This window comes from Lissotriton helveticus, chromosome 1_1, assembly GCF_964261635.1.
Source record: "Lissotriton helveticus chromosome 1_1, aLisHel1.1, whole genome shotgun sequence".
Classification (NCBI taxonomy): Eukaryota; Metazoa; Chordata; class Amphibia; order Caudata; family Salamandridae; genus Lissotriton; species Lissotriton helveticus.
In genome coordinates, this window is record NC_136057.1 from 1,938,379,944 (window position 1) to 1,938,398,911 (window position 18,968).

The 18,968-nt window shown below is 47.6% G+C and overlaps 1 protein-coding gene across 1 annotated transcript in view; it reads right to left on the bottom strand.

Moving 5' to 3' along the window:
* The window catches only part of CEP350 (centrosomal protein 350), a 1,478,431-nt gene that overhangs the window by 659,177 nt on the left and 800,286 nt on the right, over positions 1-18,968 (bottom strand). The window contains exon 21 of the mRNA XM_078643560.1: positions 2,974-3,117. Within this exon, the coding sequence (XP_078499686.1) occupies positions 2,974-3,117 (144 nt within the window). The remainder of the gene's footprint in view (positions 1-2,973; positions 3,118-18,968) is intronic.

An 18,968-nucleotide genomic window follows, 5' to 3' on the forward strand; every position in this document is an offset into this window, starting at 1 on the left:
ACCATCAATGCTCCCCTTGTTGAACACTTTATTGAAAAAGGACACACTGAGGATGAAATAAGGTGGACTGTGATCAGCCAGGTGATCCTACCCCGAGAGGTGGAGATCTGGCAAAACTGTTAAATAAAGAGGAGCTCAAGTGGATCTTGAGAACTGACAGCTTGAACTCGGGGCTCAATCTGCAGGAGGATTGCACCAATTTAATGTAACTTGAATCACAATTAATGTCATAACAAGATTCCCGTGTTTTCTGCCCTCTGTTCTTTGTATTCTGTTATTATTGAATGTACCCTTTCCCCCTTAACTGCCCTACACACTTGGTTACCGCCGGTGCATGATTAAACTAACCCAATATGGCCGCCATGTTGTCCTACACCTATTTCGATTACTGCCTGTGACTTTTACCATCCAATCACGAGCCGCCTGACTAACAATGCCGATTCTGTTAAATCACCTTCCCTCACGACACGCCTCCGCTCTGGCCAGGGAAGATATCACAAGCCCTCGGACACGGTAAGTGCTGTCTGTGGTCCTATACCGTCAGTATTGAGATCCATAACCCACTGTGTTACTGACTTGAGAACCCTTCTCGACCTGTCTTACACAGGCGTACTTCCCCCTAACGCGACCGAGCATTCCGCTGGCGCGCTACTCCTGGTCTCCCCTATCACGGGTAAGGTCTACCATCGCCCTCCTGTCACTTGCCGTAGTTACGTGACCCACAGCTGCATGTCCACAACACTAAGTAGTCTTCCCTGTCTCCTTACTTTAGGATGACGATTCTTCTGAATTAATTTTATACACACCGAGTTTCCACCGGTCTGTGTCAGCGACACACCGTCGCTACTGGTAAGGAGTTACTCTTGTTGTTTCCCTTTAAAAGACGGGATGCAAACCTATTAGTTAACGCGGCTTCTCTTACCTTAGCTGCTGTGTCATTTCACCCTCCGCCTGGCAATTTTCCCCTTGCGAAGGTCAAGGGTAAGCACTCATGTCACTGCGCATGATATTATTGCTTCACTCTTATTTTCACTTCTAGACCGTTCTTTATAACGCCGATCCTTGATAGGCACGCAGCAAATTGGTCCACGTAATTTCTCACTATAATTCCTCACTAAATTTCTTCACAGCATTTTAGAAGTTATGGCAATTCGTATGTGGTTGTGGTTATGGTAATGTCTTGCGAGCGCCTCACAATTGTCTTTTCAAGGAGATTCGTGGTGCTGCACTATGTTAACGGCGTACAATCAGCACTACACTTTCCGTGTACCTCACCTTCACCGGCTAACCTTTTTCCTGCTCATCGGATTGTCACTTTCACAGTTCCTATATGGTTTCACTGCAATTGTCAGACCTTCTGATATAACTCTTTTTACAATTTTTCTTTCTCCTCCTTCTCTCCCCTTAGGCTAATGTGGCTTTTACGATTTAGGCAATATTTTGTCCTGATGATGATCCCTTTGATTTTGGAATGGGATCGAAACGCCGTCGACCTTTCTAAACACCATATACTGTGAATGTATATTTTATGTATGATGCCCGTAATGGTGTGAACTGAATTTCTGTTATTGTTTCACTTACAGAAATCCGTAGCTTCTGCCTAATAACCCTGTTCTGTTTCTTATTCTTCCCTATGCCAATTTGTAAGCAGTTGGGTGCAGGCTTGTACCCCGCTTCAATGAATTGTTGAAGGTATTCTGTGTGCTTCCATTTGTGATAATTAAATATTCGTGGACCTCTGTCCGGCTGGACAAGTCAGAATCAAATATAGTTTCCATTGGGTCTATATTTATCGTTGTCTTTATATTATCTGTGCATGGGACCACTGTTGTTGTAAAAAATATGTTCCCCGAGGTCCTGTGCTGACTCGTATGGGTGCCCTTGTTGTTTTTTATACATGGCTAGTGTTCAAGGCAAAGGATATTGCTACATGTCAGGCCGCTCTAGACACTGAGGGCCCTCTCAACATTGGTGGTCACAAATTTTTTGGGAATAGCCTTTGTGGAAGTCATCGTCAGAGGTATTAAAGGGTTAAAGGGGAGACCAAAAGCACATGCGTATAAGTGTAGTCCCCTCACTATGCCTTTGTACCTGGATCCCAATTGTGGCAGGAAATCTAGATAAACTTCCTTTCAAACAACTTTAAAAAAATTTAGTCTAGAAGCAGAACGAACGTATGAAACCACAGATATACCCATCCAGTCAAAACCCACCTAAGATTATCTAAAAAAAAAAAGGAGGGACTCCAACAAGAGAGAGAAAAATATAAAAGGACATATCCCCATGTTGAAAGATCTTGCTCACAATATCCAGAAAAAGATTGGAGGAAACGGACTTCGTTGGCTGATCATGGAGCCCGTGAAGTTTTTCCTCTTCCTAAAGCTGCATATCTGTGGCTGTACACTGTTGCTGCTGGAAAAGGGGAATACAAATGGGACTAAGCAGCAAGGTACTTTATGCGTTTCTATACTTCATTTTCTAATTACTATCCAATGTCTATTAGAATAGAAAAATTTACATAGGCATGCATTTATTTTTTAATTGCTAATATTTTTTCTCTCCAAAGTAACAGCTTTCCAAGATCTCGCAAGATAGTGGAGGTAATCAGTATTTACAAAAAAAATGCTATGCGCACAAGAGTGGGGCTGTATTTTGTGGTATACTAGCTGAACTGAGATGATGTGTGGCACTGGAGAAGGGACAAGGGAGCACACATTGAACAATGAGAGCTTGTGGGACCAATTCCCATTATCTCTTGGCCTCAGTTTACACCCTTTGTTTTAGACAATGATCATCACCAACAGTTCTCACTTCCTACAAGTTACATCTGTTTTCTTAAAGCCCCTCTCGATCCTATACTAGCGCCTACCCCAAAATAAGTTTCTTATGATCCTCGTTTTTGCTCTCTGGTGTATATACGTCAGCTTCTATCCGTCTTTCTATTTATTTTTGTGCAGTGATAAGTCATCTTACCTTTGGTCATGGTTCTTAGACCTTGAGGACTCAGAATAAGTATCATAGGAAGGAGAATAATGGTGGTGCACTTCACTGTTGTCCTCAGTCGCTGGAGAGCGAACCACTTTATCTCCACTTTCTGTCTGAGATTTTACCTCTGTTCTGTGAAGAAAAAAGGGTGCCTCTGAAATAAGAGCACTCACTGTTTAAACCATCAAAACAAAATCAGTAGCACAATTACATAATAAGAGGAAGGTGGTCTCATCTATCAGACCGCTTTTCGGTTTGCTTAACCATTAATCAATGGAAGTTACCTGGAAAAAGGGGGGGGGGGGCAGAAGTCCTGTGACAGATACAAAAAAGTGTGAAGGGTCCAGCTGTTCAGTCATGCAGCACAGGGTTGACATCAGGAATGAAAAGTATAAATTACAATTTGTAGCAACTCAAGCACTCCTAGTCCAACCTCACTTTCTCTGTAAGAGTCGCTTGCTATACCAGTCTGAGCAGGAGAGAAATAGAAATGGAAGCCCAACAACAGCACAGCTGTGCTTGTGCCCAGGCGCTGTCCTAAGGTCTTATTCTGCCTCCCCACTGACAATTCCATTTAAACCATGCTCTGCCAAGGTTGACTCCACTAGAGATGGCGAATGCTTCAGATGAGAGTGAACCAATGGATTAAAATACCAAAGTGTGTAGATTTAATACTGGTACCTGAACCCGTGGTTCTACAAATCGGATTGTCCTTGAATCACAGGCTTTTTTGAACAGTTCAGATTGTCAGCCAGGAAGACAATAGTGCTGGAAAGCCACAAATCTAGCATAACACATTTTTGTTTCAGCACAGATTATATTTATATATTGTGTACATGTTTATCCAGTTTTAGATCAGAGTGGCTAGCAGTAAATACCTGGAAGGTGCAAGTTAAGCTGATGCCTCATCTGAAAACATTCTCGTGGACAGCTTGTGCCACCCTAGTCTCCAACCTGACATCTACACTGAAGAAACTGGGTTTGACAAAGGTGTGCAATGATCTCAATATGATCTTATGGCTTTAATGAGGTGTTGGTTGGAAAAAGCTTTATTGCTTTCCGGAGTCTGATGTGTGGTGCCAGAATATTGAACAGAAGAGGTGTATTGCTTTCACATACTAGGACCTAATGCATATGCAGTTTAATGCTTAGAACACGTTTTCAGTTAATTTCCTCCAAGTTTAGCCTACAGGTTGTTAGTTCTCCTGACACTTTTAATCTTTAGTAAATACGAGTTAAAACTTATTTTCCTCTCCAATCTGTGGAGTCCTTTGCATTTACAATGTAGGTTTGGAAGCGGTACCAACAAAAACACTACATAATTGGAATGAAAAGTTTAGATAACAATTTAAGATTTTTCTGCGAAGATGGTAGTCGAAGATGAAACCTTTATCCTGAATGAAGATAGCATGGCAGCCCATTAGAGAACACCTCCAGCAATGAGGATCAGGTTTTAAGGTCTTTATTTCGATTTAAAAAGAAATCATAAAAGACACATAATAACACACATTAATTGATGATAAGTACATTTTCATTAAATTCATAAAAGTAGTATTAAACAGCTTAGGAGACAAACCTGACACAAACTTGTTAAAAAACTTGCGAATAAATTCCAAACAGTAATATGTGAAAGAAAAAAAAAAAGCCAGTTATAAAATATAAAATAGGTCAGAAACAATCATTTACGGGAACAATAAGCAAAACAAAACTGCTTAATCAAGGATGCATCGACAAACAGTGTCAGGGAGTAAGCTAATGTTTAGACCTAATTATCCAGGCCCATCCCAGGTATTTGGCTAAACTCACTACAAAAACCTCTGAAGTGTTAGTTTTTAATGCCCAAATGGCCTCTGCAGATTTTCTAAAAGGCAGGCGCTGAAACAGTGGTTTTAGCCATTTGGTTCGTGGTGCTGAATATCTCGGACAAGCAAACAAGAAGTGACCCACTGTTTCCTTGTGGCCTGGGCACCATCCACAGTGGTCCGTGGCACCAGTTGACCAGTTTTTTGTGAATGTGTTCAGCGGCAATGCTCTCACCCGAAACTGGTGGTAGAGTTTCTTGTCCAACGGTTTAGAAACAATGTCCCAGTAATGTTCACGGGTTGGATCCAACTTAAAAGTCAGGAACCTACCCGTGAGGTTGGTAGAGCTGGAAGCATTGACTCTAATCCGGCGGAGCGTAGCCCAATACAGTTCTTTAAATTCTAGTTTCGATGGGAAAGTACTGGTAGAGGGGGATATCCATAGCTGTTCTAGCCCCATGACTTCCAAGATGGATTTAACCATTTGGAACCCGGGGATTTTCCCCGAACCCCTAATTAACCTGACTTCTGCTACCTCATTTGCAAATAGGGTGAGGTCAGGGGATGTCCATAAACGCCTCCAAAAAGCAACCAGTCTGAATCTGGCCATCTCATTAATCGGGGGGCATCCCAGGTCTAGACAAAGGGGAATAGAAGGGGAGGACTGTGGCAGACCTACTAAATTCCGCAAGAATTTACACTGGATTTTAAACAGACCCGTAAGGTCCATATGGCCCCACAGATCTGCACCATATACAATTGCTGGGTTAATCTTGGCATCGTAGATCTTAAGAGCTGGGATAACCCGCTTAGTAATGGATCTTTTTTGCTCACTCAATAGGCCACCTGTGAGTCGGGCTAGCTTAAGATGTTGTGCACCAACTTGGGCTTTCCATCTCAGGCGGCTGTCAAGAGTGACCCCCAAGTATGTCATATTCTCCACTTGGTCCAAGTTTACTCCACCCATACTAACTGAGCTCCGGACAGGGCGGTTCTTTGTTAGGACCATAAACTTGGTTTTGCCCACGTTTACCTTAAGGTCGTTGATGGCACAGAACTCCTCAAAGCAGTCCAACGCCCGCTGTAATCCACAACGTGTTCTAGAGAGGAGTAAAGTGTCATCGGCAAAGATGAGCATTGGGAACCGTTGTCCTGCCAGCATTGGGGCGTCCGTCGGGGTATCTACAAAGAATTTGACCACTTGGTCAATAAACAGTAAAAAAAGTGTTGGCGCCAGGACACACCCCTGACGGACACCTCGAGTTACTGAAAAGGGCTCCGTCACTTGACCCTGCACTCCCCACCTCACCCTCGCAAAGTTGTCCTCATGCAGTTTAATTATTAAGTCAAGTAGTTCCTCTGGTATTCCCAATCTCCTCAAGACTCTCCACAATTTGTCCCTCGGGACTAGATCGAACGCGGACTTCAGATCAATGAACGCTGCAAAGATGGTACCACCACCAAGCTGAACCACCTTCCAGTAGATCAGACAAAATCTGAACACCTGGTCGATGGTACTCGTTCCCGATCTGAAGCCCGCCTGCATTGGAGATAGTATGTCCTCTGATTCGATCCAGCCTTGGACCCTGCCCAGGACCATACGTGCGATGATTTTTTGTATGGAGTCGATGAGACTAATCGGGCGGTAATTACCTGGGTTAGACCTATTGCCTTTTTTATAAATTGGTAATATCTCCGCCCCCTTCCAGGACTTGGGTATTCTCGCACCTACAGCTATAGAGTTGGCCACCTTGGTAATATAAGGCGTCCACAAAGCGGGGTTGGCTTTAAACAAGTCGGCGGGGATGAGATTCAATCCCGGCGCTTTCCCTCGCATGGTTAGACTTAGTGCCAACTCAACCTCTGTTTCTGAGAAAATAATTTTCTCGCCTAGGATAGGTGGACAGAGTGCCATCCCCAAAGAACATAGGGGTTTTGGATTCTCGGCACAGAATTGGGTCGAATAAAAGGTCACCCATTCAATAGGAAGCACGTGATTTGCGGGGGTACGTGCGTCGGGGTCCTTCCCCCACTTAACTATATCCCAAAATTTAATAGGGTTATTGGATGTAGAAGCTTCCAATAGGTCCGACCAGTGCTTGTCCTCCCACTCCCGTTTTGCTTCCCACTGTGTTTTCCTATAGATTAGTCTAGCTGCTTTAACTGTACCCATAATCCGTGACTTGACTGCTTTAATAAGATGGGTGTGGGCCTCCCTACATTTTTTATTATACCATTTCTGGGGACGGACATTTGCTTTAGTAACTCCCTGCTGACATGGATGAGAAAGTAAGGATTTTAATTCATCAAAACAACGATCATGGAGATTTATGATGTTATTTGCCATTTCAAGGTTATCCCCCAACTGATCATGTATCAACATCTCGTTATATATGTTTATAACCACAGTATTGACCTTATCCCTTAGTGTTTCGTCCTCCACAATTCTGGACCATTTTAACCTCTTCCTATCATTCGTTAGGAAGGCATCCCCAGTCTGTGAGGTACCGGGCTCCTCTAATCTCTTAAGTCCTGGTAACCTTTGTTGTAGTGACAAGGGATTGTGGTCGCTTTCTGGGCGGGGTAATACTACCATGTCCACCAGCAGGGGCCAGTCTCCCAGTTTTAGCAAGATATAGTCAATACGGCTTTTTCTTAGCCCGTTGTCAAATGTGTAGTTGGCTTCTTGGTCTGATCTTGCGCGGCCATTGCAGGCCCGAAAACCCCGATTTAAACAAAAAGCCATCCAGTTCACAGCTGCCTTGGTTGCAATTACAGTTTTAACAGGCAACAAATCGGGAATGCCCCATGCTGCGTCCTCTGCGGAACCCCAACTATCCCCTGAGTCGAGTAACGGCTCAAAGGTGCAGTTCAAATCGCCTCCGAGGAGAATAACACATTCGCTATCCAAGGCTGCCAGGGTATAGTCCAGTACTTCCAGCAGGGGAGGGGAGCAACCTCCAGGCAGACCTCGAGCATATATATTGATCAGAATCAAATCCCGATGGCCAGTCTTGCTCAGCTTGATAATAAGAAGGTCCGGGTTTTGTACTGTTAGTTCTGTGGGGTAATATCCCAAGGACTGTTTCACCCAGATCAGTAAGCCCCCTGAGGCTCGCCCTTTGACACTTCTAATAGCAGGTTTAAAAAAGTTTACATAACCCTGCCTAAATATTGGTTCAGGTGCCCAGGTTTCCTGGAGTAGAATAATATCGAATTTATCCATAAACTCCAGCCAGTCTTCAGAGTGGATTCGGCCCTTAACCCCAGCAACATTCCAAGACACTAAGGTGAGTTTTTCTGAAGTGGGGGCCTGCCATACCTAAAGCTGCGAAGGTACCCTGTCCACCCCCACCGCCCCACCCATTCTCAATACTCCCAATGTGATTCGGGTTGTTCCCGATCTTCGGGGAAACTCTTACATCCCTAGATGGTGGTGTGGTTGTCTCTGTTGGGACTGAATCCCCCATACACTCTTCTACACTGGTTGCAAGCTGTAGAGACTCCTGACTCAGCTTTGCTGTCTGATACCCAATATTTTCAGCAGGGTCGGACAACCGAGATGGTATTTGAAGTCAATCAATGGCCTCAAGGTCAGATAAAGGACAAAAGTGGTTGTAGAGGAGTGGGAATTGCTGGGGTTGGGGTGTCCTTATCATGGGATGCCTCCTGGCAGGGGGTCGTCCATAATTTGGGCCCTTTAAGTTGGAGCTTTGTCTGTGTGGATAAAAATATGATAGCCCCAGGGTCTGGACGTCCCCCTGTCTGGCGAACCTGGCTTCTCTGCGGATAATGTCCACCACCCAGGGGTCTTTAAACGAAATTAAAATACAATCACCCTCCAGATCTTTGGTGCCATGGCCCACCCAGTCAACTCTTCTTACGAACAGGATTTCAGTTAGCGAAGATGGAGGCAAGGGTCGATTTTTGTTTAACCAATAGATCACCTTATTACGTAAATCGCCATAAGTCTCCTTCCTGCCAGGTTTTAGGGGGGCTACACCAGTCAATACTATTGTATATAGTGTTGCCTCCATGGGGAGGTCAGCACGTGGGGTGGTGTGCCTAGTGTGTTTTCCCGCCATTGGGTTAGTGGTACTACGGTGGTTGGCTAATGGCCCGTGGGGAGGCTGCCGGGGGATATTAAGGCTAGGTTTTGCCAATGGAAGTGGTCTGGTGGTATGAGGTCTAGCAAGATTAGATCTATTCGGTTTATCAGTGGTCTTCATCATGGGGGCATGTTGTAACGAGCCCTCAGATGCCTTGCTAGAGGTGGTTTTTGAGCCTCCACCCCCTGTTGGTCTATTGATAGCTGGCCCTATGGGTTTAAGATTTATGGGATTGCTGATGGGAATATTGGAAGTGCTTGTTGTCTTTGGGGCTAGGTGTGAGGTTATAGCACCCCCTGGGCTGGTGCCAGTTAGAGATAGTAGCAAGCCCAAATTCGTGTTAACTGCAGCCTCCAGTGTGTCTATTTTTAAGGTCATCAACCTAGTCCGCTCCAAAACGGGCAATAAAAGGTTTTTCATCAAAGCCTCCATTTTTGCTAACAGGGATTCGTCGCTATTTAGGCACGTTGGACAGGGGTTAGAAGATCCTAAGGAGGTGAGGGAGGGGCATAAGACATTAGGAAATACACAGGGACTTAGTTTTTCTCTAAGGTGGCCAAGGGCCGGGATGGGATTGCCTGTTATATCTTTTAATTTAGGCATCTTACGTTCTCTCCCTCCCGTGTGACTCAGATCTTGCTTTCTCTTTCTCGATGTCATATCAATGCCTAAAGAGTCTACGTGGGTTGGCATGTTAGACACAGTGTTGGTGGTGTTGGAAGGTGAATGGGTAAGTTCCAAACTGTATTCAGACACTGAGCTATCCTGGGATTCAATTTCCCCGCTAGCTTCAAGATCATCTAGATGGTGTTCAACATAATCTGGTGTATGTACAGGAAGATCAACCCCCTCGCTTTCCATGTGGACTATTGCCTCGGTAATGTCGGAGTGGATGCAGTTGAAAGCTGCATGTGCTACAGGGCTGGGGATCGTGGCCAACCTACCCAGCGAGGAACGTTTTCCGCTGACAAGGTCAATTGAGAGTCGTATTTCCACCATTGCAATTTCTTTTTCTAGAATTCCCGTAGCACGTGTGATAAAGGCGTCCAAAGGGCCCGATACCACTCCTTTGGGTGTTTGGATTTGGACTGTGCGTACTTTGCCTGATCTTAGAGGCATGATATCTAGTTGGCACCGACAGCGGCTACGGTGACTTGGCACACTGTTTGCACAAAATGTTATGATTACTTGGTGGCCCTCTCAGTCAATATAATGTTTCTTGTGTCCAAACACACTCTGCTAAGGAATGGATTGATGCTATAAAATCCGCCTACCTTGGATGCATCAGAACGGAGCGGGGGGTGTGGGCCAGGGCCGTCCTCTGCCGTCCTCGAACGGCCTCAAACGGCCCGCTCTTAGCCCGGTCTTTGCCCCGGGCCGCGTCCCGCGCTGCAGGAGAACTGGACCTAGTTATAATAAACGTTGAGGGCGTTGGGCGGGCCAACAGGGAGAGCGGACCGGAAGCTGTTAACGGTCTCGCAGGGACTCCTGGGTAATGGAGTCCCTGCAACGCTCGCAGCCCTGCAGCCCTCAGCCAAAGTCAGTTATGCCCCCAGTCAAAGATCCAATCAGCTGCCCCTCTCAAACTGGAACGAAGCGGCACCCGCGGAGCGGGTGCGGCGAGGTCTGGTGTCCGTTCAGGGTGTGGACGATCAGAAGTAAGTAAGCGCCTCCTGGCAATGCGCTCAGCGATTAAGATAGTGTCCCAAAGATACAAATGCTGGAAGGGGTTTAAAAAGCCCTCCGGTGGGCGGTGGGCGGGCCAACAGGGAGAGCGGACCGGAAGCTGTTAACGGTCTCGCAGGGACTCCTGGGTAATGGAGTCCCTGCAACGCTCGCAGCCCTGCAGCCCTCAGCCAAAGTCAGTTATGCCCCCAGTCAAAGATCCAATCAGCTGCCCCTCTCAAACTGGAACGAAGCGGCGAGGTCCGGTGTCCGTTCAGGGTGTGGACGATCAGAAGTAAGTAAGCGCCTCCTGGCAATGCGCTCAGCGATTAAGATAGTGTCCCAAAGATACAAATGCTGGAAGGGGTTTAAAAAGCCCTCCGGTGGGCGGGCCAACAGGGAGAGCGGACCGGAAGCTGTTAACGGTCTCGCAGGGACTCCTGGGTAATGGAGTCCCTGCAACGCTCGCAGCCCTGCAGCCCTCAGCCAAAGTCAGTTATGCCCCCAGTCAAAGATCCAATCAGCTGCCCCTCTCAAACTGGAACGAAGCGGCACCCGCGGAGCGGGTGCGGCGAGGTCCGGTGTCCGTTCAGGGTGTGGACGATCAGAAGTAAGTAAGCGCCTCCTGGCAATGCGCTCAGCGATTAAGATAGTGTCCCAAAGATACAAATGCTGGAAGGGGTTTAAAAAGCCCTCCGGTGGGCGGTGGGCGGGCCAACAGGGAGAGCGGACCGGAAGCTGTTAACGGTCTCGCAGGGACTCCTGGGTAATGGAGTCCCTGCAACGCTCGCAGCCCTGCAGCCCTCAGCCAAAGTCAGTTATGCCCCCAGTCAAAGATCCAATCAGCTGCCCCTCTCAAAGTGGAACGAAGCGGCACCCGCGGAGCGGGTGCGGCGAGGTCCGGTGTCCGTTCAGGGTGTGGACGATCAGAAGTAAGTAAGCGCCTCCTGGCAATGCGCTCAGCGATTAAGATAGTGTCCCAAAGATACAAATGCTGGAAGGGGTTTAAAAAGCCCTCCGGTGGGCGGGCCAACAGGGAGAGCGGACCGGAAGCTGTTAACGGTCTCGCAGGGACTCCTGGGTAATGGAGTCCCTGCAACGCTCGCAGCCCTGCAGCCCTCAGCCAAAGTCAGTTATGCCCCCAGTCAAAGATCCAATCAGCTGACCCTCTCAAACTGGAACGAAGCGGCACCCGCGGAGCGGGTGCGGCAAGGTCCGGTGTCCGTTCAGGGTGTGGACGATCAGAAGTAAGTAAGCGCCTCCTGGCAATGCGCTCAGCGATTAAGATAGTGTCCCAAAGATACAAATGCTGGAAGGGGTTTAAAAAGCCCTCCGGTGGGCGGGCCAACAGGGAGAGCGGACCGGAAGCTGTTAACGGTCTCGCAGGGACTCCTGGGTAATGGAGTCCCTGCAACGCTCGCAGCCCTGCAGCCCTCAGCCAAAGTCAGTTATGCCCCCAGTCAAAGATCCAATCAGCTGCCCCTCTCAAACTGGAACGAAGCGGCACCCGCGGAGCGGGTGCGGCGAGGTCCGGTGTCCGTTCAGGGTGTGGACGATCAGAAGTAAGTAAGCGCCTCCTGGCAATGCGCTCAGCGATTAAGATAGTGTCCCAAAGATACAAATGCTGGAAGGGGTTTAAAAAAGCCCTCCGGTGGGCGGGCCAACAGGGAGAGCGGACCGGAAGCTGTTAACGGTCTCGCAGGGACTCCTGGGTAATGGAGTCCCTGCAACGCTCGCAGCCCTGCAGCCCTCAGCCAAAGTCAGTTATGCCCCCAGTCAAAGATCCAATCAGCTGCCCCTCTCAAACTGGAACGAAGCGGCACCCGCGGAGCGGGTGCGGCGAGGTCCGGTGTCCGTTCAGGGTGTGGACGATCAGAAGTAAGTAAGCGCCTCCTGGCAATGAGCTCAGCGATTAAGATAGTGTCCCAAAGATACAAATGCTGGAAGGGGTTTAAAAAGCCCTCCGGTGGGCGGTGGGCGGGCCAACAGGGAGAGCGGACCGGAAGCTGTTAACGGTCTCGCAGGGACTCCTGGGTAATGGAGTCCCTGCAACGCTCGCAGCCTTGCAGCCCTCAGCCAAAGTCAGTTATGCCCCCAGTCAAAGATCCAATCAGCTGCCCCTCTCAAACTGGAACGAAGCGGCACCCGCGGAGCGGGTGCGGCGAGGTCCGGTGTCCGTTCAGGGTGTGGACGATCAGAAGTAAGTAAGCGCCTCCTGGCAATGCGCTCAGCGATTAAGATAGTGTCCAATGAGGATCACATTTCTGCAAAATGAGGTCAGAATAATCTTTGCTGGGGAAACTTTTCTTAAGTCGCCCCTCCACCTGCCTAAATCGACAGCAAGAGAGCAGGCGCAAAGACAGAGAAAAAACCTTTAAAATGAACTTCAGTCTCTGTTGCCTGTTTAAAAGCCTAATAGGTACTAAGGTAATCAGCATGCACTTTAAGGCATATCATTAGCAAGAAAGAGCAGTATTTTCATGCTCTACCATTAAGACAGCGCAACTACTAAGACGGGAGCACATTAGGAACAGAATTGGAACAGAATTAAATCGTGTTTTCTTCGAAAGTAGGGATGCTCATGCACTTCTAGGAAAATGTTTTACTTATTGTGCTAAACAGGAAATTCATATTGATGGGGACTTCTTTGTTGTGGCAGTGCTGGAAGAGCAAACGTTGAAGTCAGGTACACATCGGTCAGGGCATAAATTCAACATATGCACCTCCCGGTGACAATATCCTAAAAGTTAACATTTTGAATGTATGAATTTCTGGATCACTAAATAAGGCTTCAGAGGCTTCAAACAGTGGAGACACTACAAACATAAGTGAATCTTTGAACGTTAATCAATGTTTGAAAATCTGAAATTGTAACCATTTTAATCAAATTGCTGAACATAAAGCTCAGATTCTATTTCATCGCTAGGAGCTTATTGTCAGGAATGTTCTTTCTGGTGTATACTCTAACTGCAGATCCGTCACCTTCTGAATTCCCACAGTTGCCAGACTGCATCCAGAAACCTTTCAGCAATTTCGCCCACACTGGTGCCATCAGACTCCTCAGCACTCACAAACCACATACAGAAGTGATGTCACAGTACATTTTGTAGGTGGCATGCCAGTAGAATGACATCACTTTAAAATTCAATTTTTGTGCGCAGAGCATCAGTGAAAGAGTGAACAATTTAACACGAAATCTTATTAACACCTAGAAGTCCACTTCACAAAACAGGAAGGCAGGAGGCTGATGAAGAATCTGTGATTAGAGTATCCACCATAAAGAGCATTGCCAGGTAAGCAACTTCTTCTTCTAGTGAATACCTCTAACAGCAGATTCTTACCTTTTGAATTGATACCAAGGCAGTACTCTCCTAAAGGTGATGAGTCACAGCAGTGAACTTTACAGGAGGAAATACACGAGGAACAACCAGCAAAATGGCCCTCACTACAGACCTAGATTTGTACAATAGTGCTTGGTAAAATGAAACGAAATGAAAATAGGATTTCTAAAGCTCACTCATACCTGCGGGTGTCTAGGCGCTGGAGCTCCAGGGAGATGTGGATGGACACCGACGTAACCCGTCAGCAGATGTCCAGCACTGAAACGATCCAAGCTAAAGCTACAGGGTTGGCTTTGGCTCTGGTGGAATGAGCCTGAGGCTCCCTCTTGCCAAGGCAAAATATATATTTATATAAAGGAGGATTAATCTTTACAAAGTTTGTCTTGTCTGGGTAGAAAGAGGTATATGGCAGCTGTGCACACAACACCTGCAGGTCAATGATGTGGCACACAGAAGTGATTACAATGAGAAAAACTGTCTTAAGGGCAGGTTATCTCACCGAACAACTGTAAATATGCTCAAAAAGCATACACAATTACGAACAATCATAACCAAAATAAGGTCCTACTACAGCACATAAAAGGTGCAAGAGGTAACTTATATGTGAGCCCTTTCAAGACACCTATAAAAGGTGAGAATCAAGGAGGGCTGATCAAAATAATGCTGGTAATTTGTGTGGCTGGTTGTGTAAACAATTGTTTTTATGGCTTGGTGTATAGCACCATTTTTGGTGTGTGTTACTCTGTGCATCAGTGCTGTGTGTTTGAGAACGGTGATTGCAAATAGCTATTAAACACAAGAATTCAAATGTATGTTCGGGATTGGATATTTGTATTTGTGCGTGTGGAATGGGTCAGTGTGCATGCCAGAGTGCAACATTAATGTATGTAAGAAGACAGCAGCTAGTCTGAGTGTGCAACTTAGTGGTCTGTGACACTCATGTGCTTGTGGCTAAGTGTCTGGTAGAAAACTCAGTACATCAGGTGGTGCAAAATGACAATGCCTGCAAGCTCAGTATGAAGCAAACACAAGGAGATGATAGACAGAGGGCTAAAACTTTTCTGACACTCACCGCCAGTCACTATTAGATCTGGGATGAATCCATCATTGTGTTTTAGCTCACTTCGCCACCCCAGTTCAGAGACAGCATTGTGCAAATCAGTATTGACCCTGTTCCTCATGGGGACACACAACTTAACATTAAACCAATGTACATACTGTTTTCTAACGTGTGAATGGACAGCAACACAGTCTACATGCACAATCTGACTTAGCGCTACACGCACTACCACTGCAAAACCACAAAATATACCCACACAGGTTGTTGGGAAGAGCTAAATCAGAGGGATGTAGAATGTCACATACATAAGAACTGTGAGCAAATATCGCCAGTGTGTGCACCTAGAGTTGCAGTTTATTACTGCAGCAGACGGACTTGCTGGCACTGGACAGACACTGCATGCCAATGAACAAAGCCCAGTAGCATGGCTCCTGTAGGACGTGTTTAGGAGGGACCGGACCACATTGGCTTTATGTCTCAGCCCTGCAGAGCACGGTGAGATTCAACATAGGATAGGATGGTCAACTCTTATAGGTCTGGTATAAAATGTCACCAAGAACATAGCCAGCAGCATCCCCTGTAAAGTGAGGGAAAACAAAGAGCTCTTTTTTTAAATTCTTTTTATTTGCATTTTCACAATAAACAGCTTGTTAACATGTTGTAGTAGCAGGTATATAAATATATGTCATATATCATATTCCCAGATCAGCATTCTTCTTAATACAATATTTACACATATTTTATATTAACATCATACATCCACATGTCAGTGTTTCTATACTAAGGTTGCCAGCCTTCCGTGACGTGGGTCCGCCGACATTGCTGGCTAAGGCTTCTTACCTCTGTGTATAGGTATGTGTTTTGAGGAGGGGGGGGAGAGAGCATGGGGAATGGGCATGAGGAAGGGAGCGGGGAAGCATGGGTGTGCGGGACCCCAACCCTACGTGCAAATTAATATGAAAGTTGGTGAAGGTATGTTCCAAGGGGCTTCCATATATCCCAGGGTCTTGAACTCTGTGCCAATAATTCTGCATATATGTTAAGTTGTTCTTGGCAATATACCAGATCCTACAGCCATTCCTTAAATGTAGGGGTCTTTCCCTTCCCAGCTACATGCCACCCTGCGCTGGACCATGAGCAATCCAAGCGCCACAAATCGGCTGGTTGTTATGTAAATTTTTTTCAGTGGTGTAAGCATAGCTGCATGCCTATCATCGTGGACAGGGCCTCCCCCATCTCTCCCCTGTACCTGGAGACAGCCCTGCATGTCCAGGCCAGATGAAGGAAGTTCGCCGCCACTCCTCCTCCCCCACCACCCACATCTTTCGCATCTATCAGAGTATTTTAGTCCATAGCTGTGAAGCTTTGCTGGGGAGTAGTCCATCCTATGAAGAAATGTAAAGGGAATGATCCTTACTCTACGGCTAGCCGTTATCCTTTCGGCCTGCTGGCAGCAGTATGTCCACTGTGCATCCTCCAGCCGTTGTCCCAATTCCTCCTCCCACCCCTGCCTGGCTTTATTATTAGTGTTGGTTTGCAATGTGAGGATATTCCCGTAGAGCCTTGATACTGCGTGTGATGGGCCGTTGGCCTTAAGCATATTCTGCAGAGGGGCTAATGTTGGTGGCTCCTCTGGGAAATTTGGGGTAGCCACCTTAGCGTCCTGCCTAAGCCGAATATACATAAGGATCTCTAAAGATGTTGGGGTGTTTTCCCCAAAGAATTCCTCCTTCTGAAGAAACTCCACCTCAATGTAAAGATCCTCCCCCATGGGTGCATGTTATGGCGATCTAGCATATGGGAACATGGTGCTTCGTGAGTTACTGGGAGGCTGTACTGGTATTCCAACGGTAATGTCAGCGAATACACCATGGGCATCTGTAACGTCTTTGAAATATTTTTTCAGGCTTCATTCGTACATGTGATAGTTGATTCCCGCCCTCCAGCTGTCCGTTGGTCCACGCAAAGGAAACCGGCGAGTGGTATTGGTGCCATGTACCCCTGCTCCACAGCCAAATGTGGCATGAAGGGGGATGATTGTGACAATAGATCGCATAATGTGCCTGGGGGATCAAATAGGATAGTTCTGGGTCTGGTGCTTCAAATTCCCCCATCTCAAAGGGCTTTGTGAGGGTGTTGTGTCTCAAAGTAGTGTGCAGTTCCTAGGGGAAAAGAAGGGGAAAGAGAGCTCTTTCTTCGTGATGCCCTCACACACCCCAGAGGATGTCATTCTTCATCATTGGGCCTGGCCCTCGTCGGGCCGGCGCTGCAATGCCAGATGGGCATCCGTGAACCGGCATCTGTGGCGAAGATCTTTTGAAGAAGCCGTAGGGTGTGTGCTGGTGCGAGGGGTGGGTAGTGCACTAAGAGGGTGGGATAAAATCAATTTAGGACAGTCCAACTGTTGTGTTTATTTCTGTGGTAGCGCTAGCCTAATTAAAATTGGTAAGCCCCTATATGGGTGTAATGTTCTTATAGAGCTAAAGTGGTGTGGTGGGTCAACATGTTTTGCGCCTGTTAAGTCCCTAACAGGTCTAGTGGCACTTCATCAGGACCATATGTGAAGTTTAAAGAACAGTGCTATTCATGTGCACTACTATAAGTCTGGTTCAGTTAATTTTTAGTCATAGCGAGACGCAGTAGAGGACCCCAGTTGAAATCGTACCGGGGTGTCAAAGACCAGGTTTAAGAATGGTCAAGTGTGGGGGGCGTGGTCGAGCGGCACCTACGATGGCCGCATTTTAACGCGGCTTCTGCGAGTATCTGCTTAAGGCCCCCAAAATCCGCACATAATCCTGTGGCCTTTCTGTCCCGGAGGCCGGCTCGGATGCGGTAAGGGCTCCGGTGCTGGGAGGAGGTGTCCCGGGCTCTCTACCGGCCACGGCAGCTACGCATTGAGGGGCGGCAGTTCGGGGCCTGCTTAAGGCCTGCATTACGGAAGAAGTCACCGGCCTCGGGTGATCCCGAGGCCGGCCGAGCGGAAGTGGTGCTGGCTGAGGGCGCCGGCCAGGAGACGGACCCGGCGACGATCCTTGAGCGTCCGCGCAATCGGCGCTGGTGGGGCCCGGACCGGTAGCTGCGACAGAGGTGTAGAATTGGGAAGGGCCCTAGGCCCGCATGGTGGACAGCAGCAATGACGTGCACATGGACACCAGTTAGGGGTAGTGGGAATGGCCACGAGCACGTGCGCTCGGCCCCTTTTATTGGCAGCGTCATGTGACACCATGACGTCTGTGGTGGGTGGGTGTAAAGTGTGTTACATCACTCCTGAACACTAGACCGTGTTCATGCTAGGACTCTACATCCCTCCCATTTTTTAATCGCAAAAACCCACATACAGAAATCAACCTGTGGGAAAAACAAACTGTATGAGGATGCAGTAAAGTGTTCAACTTCCGCTGAGTCCTTTTATCCGCCGCTGCTTGGAATCACAGATGATGTTCAATCTGCTGCGGGGAACATCAGTTCACAGTGGCACCGGTTTGGGGTGCTCGATGGAACCAGTCTTTTGACGACTCTGCGGCAAAATTGTCATCACAGTCCTTCTTTTGCTAACTTCCATGGCGATGGGTGCAGTTAGAGTTCTTGTCGTTCGCCGGGGAATGATGCACGATTTCCGGTCTCGGCCTTAGCTTTACTTGTAGTCTGTGTCCTACTTGGCAACAGGCAGATCCGTTGCAAGGCATCCCTCTCACCAGGATGACCCCTCTCGTCGGTGTTCCCCTGCCACGGGATATCCTTGAGGTCCTCTTTCTCGGATTTGCGCTGGGCTGGATGTGCCACATCAGGTTGTTCCTACGCCACCGTCAGTGGGGGTAGGGAGGAGACGATGTGCCTCACCTCAGATTCCGCAGCCTCGTCCCGAGGTAGCTGTTGGTTTCTGTCTTGGCTTGCGATGTCTTCGCCCTCCCCGGAACTTTCGGATGGGCGTCGGAGGACCGTCTCTCGTCGCGGGGACTTGCGTCCCGGAGGCCTCTGCGCCCCTGAGTCACCACGGCTGGCAGGT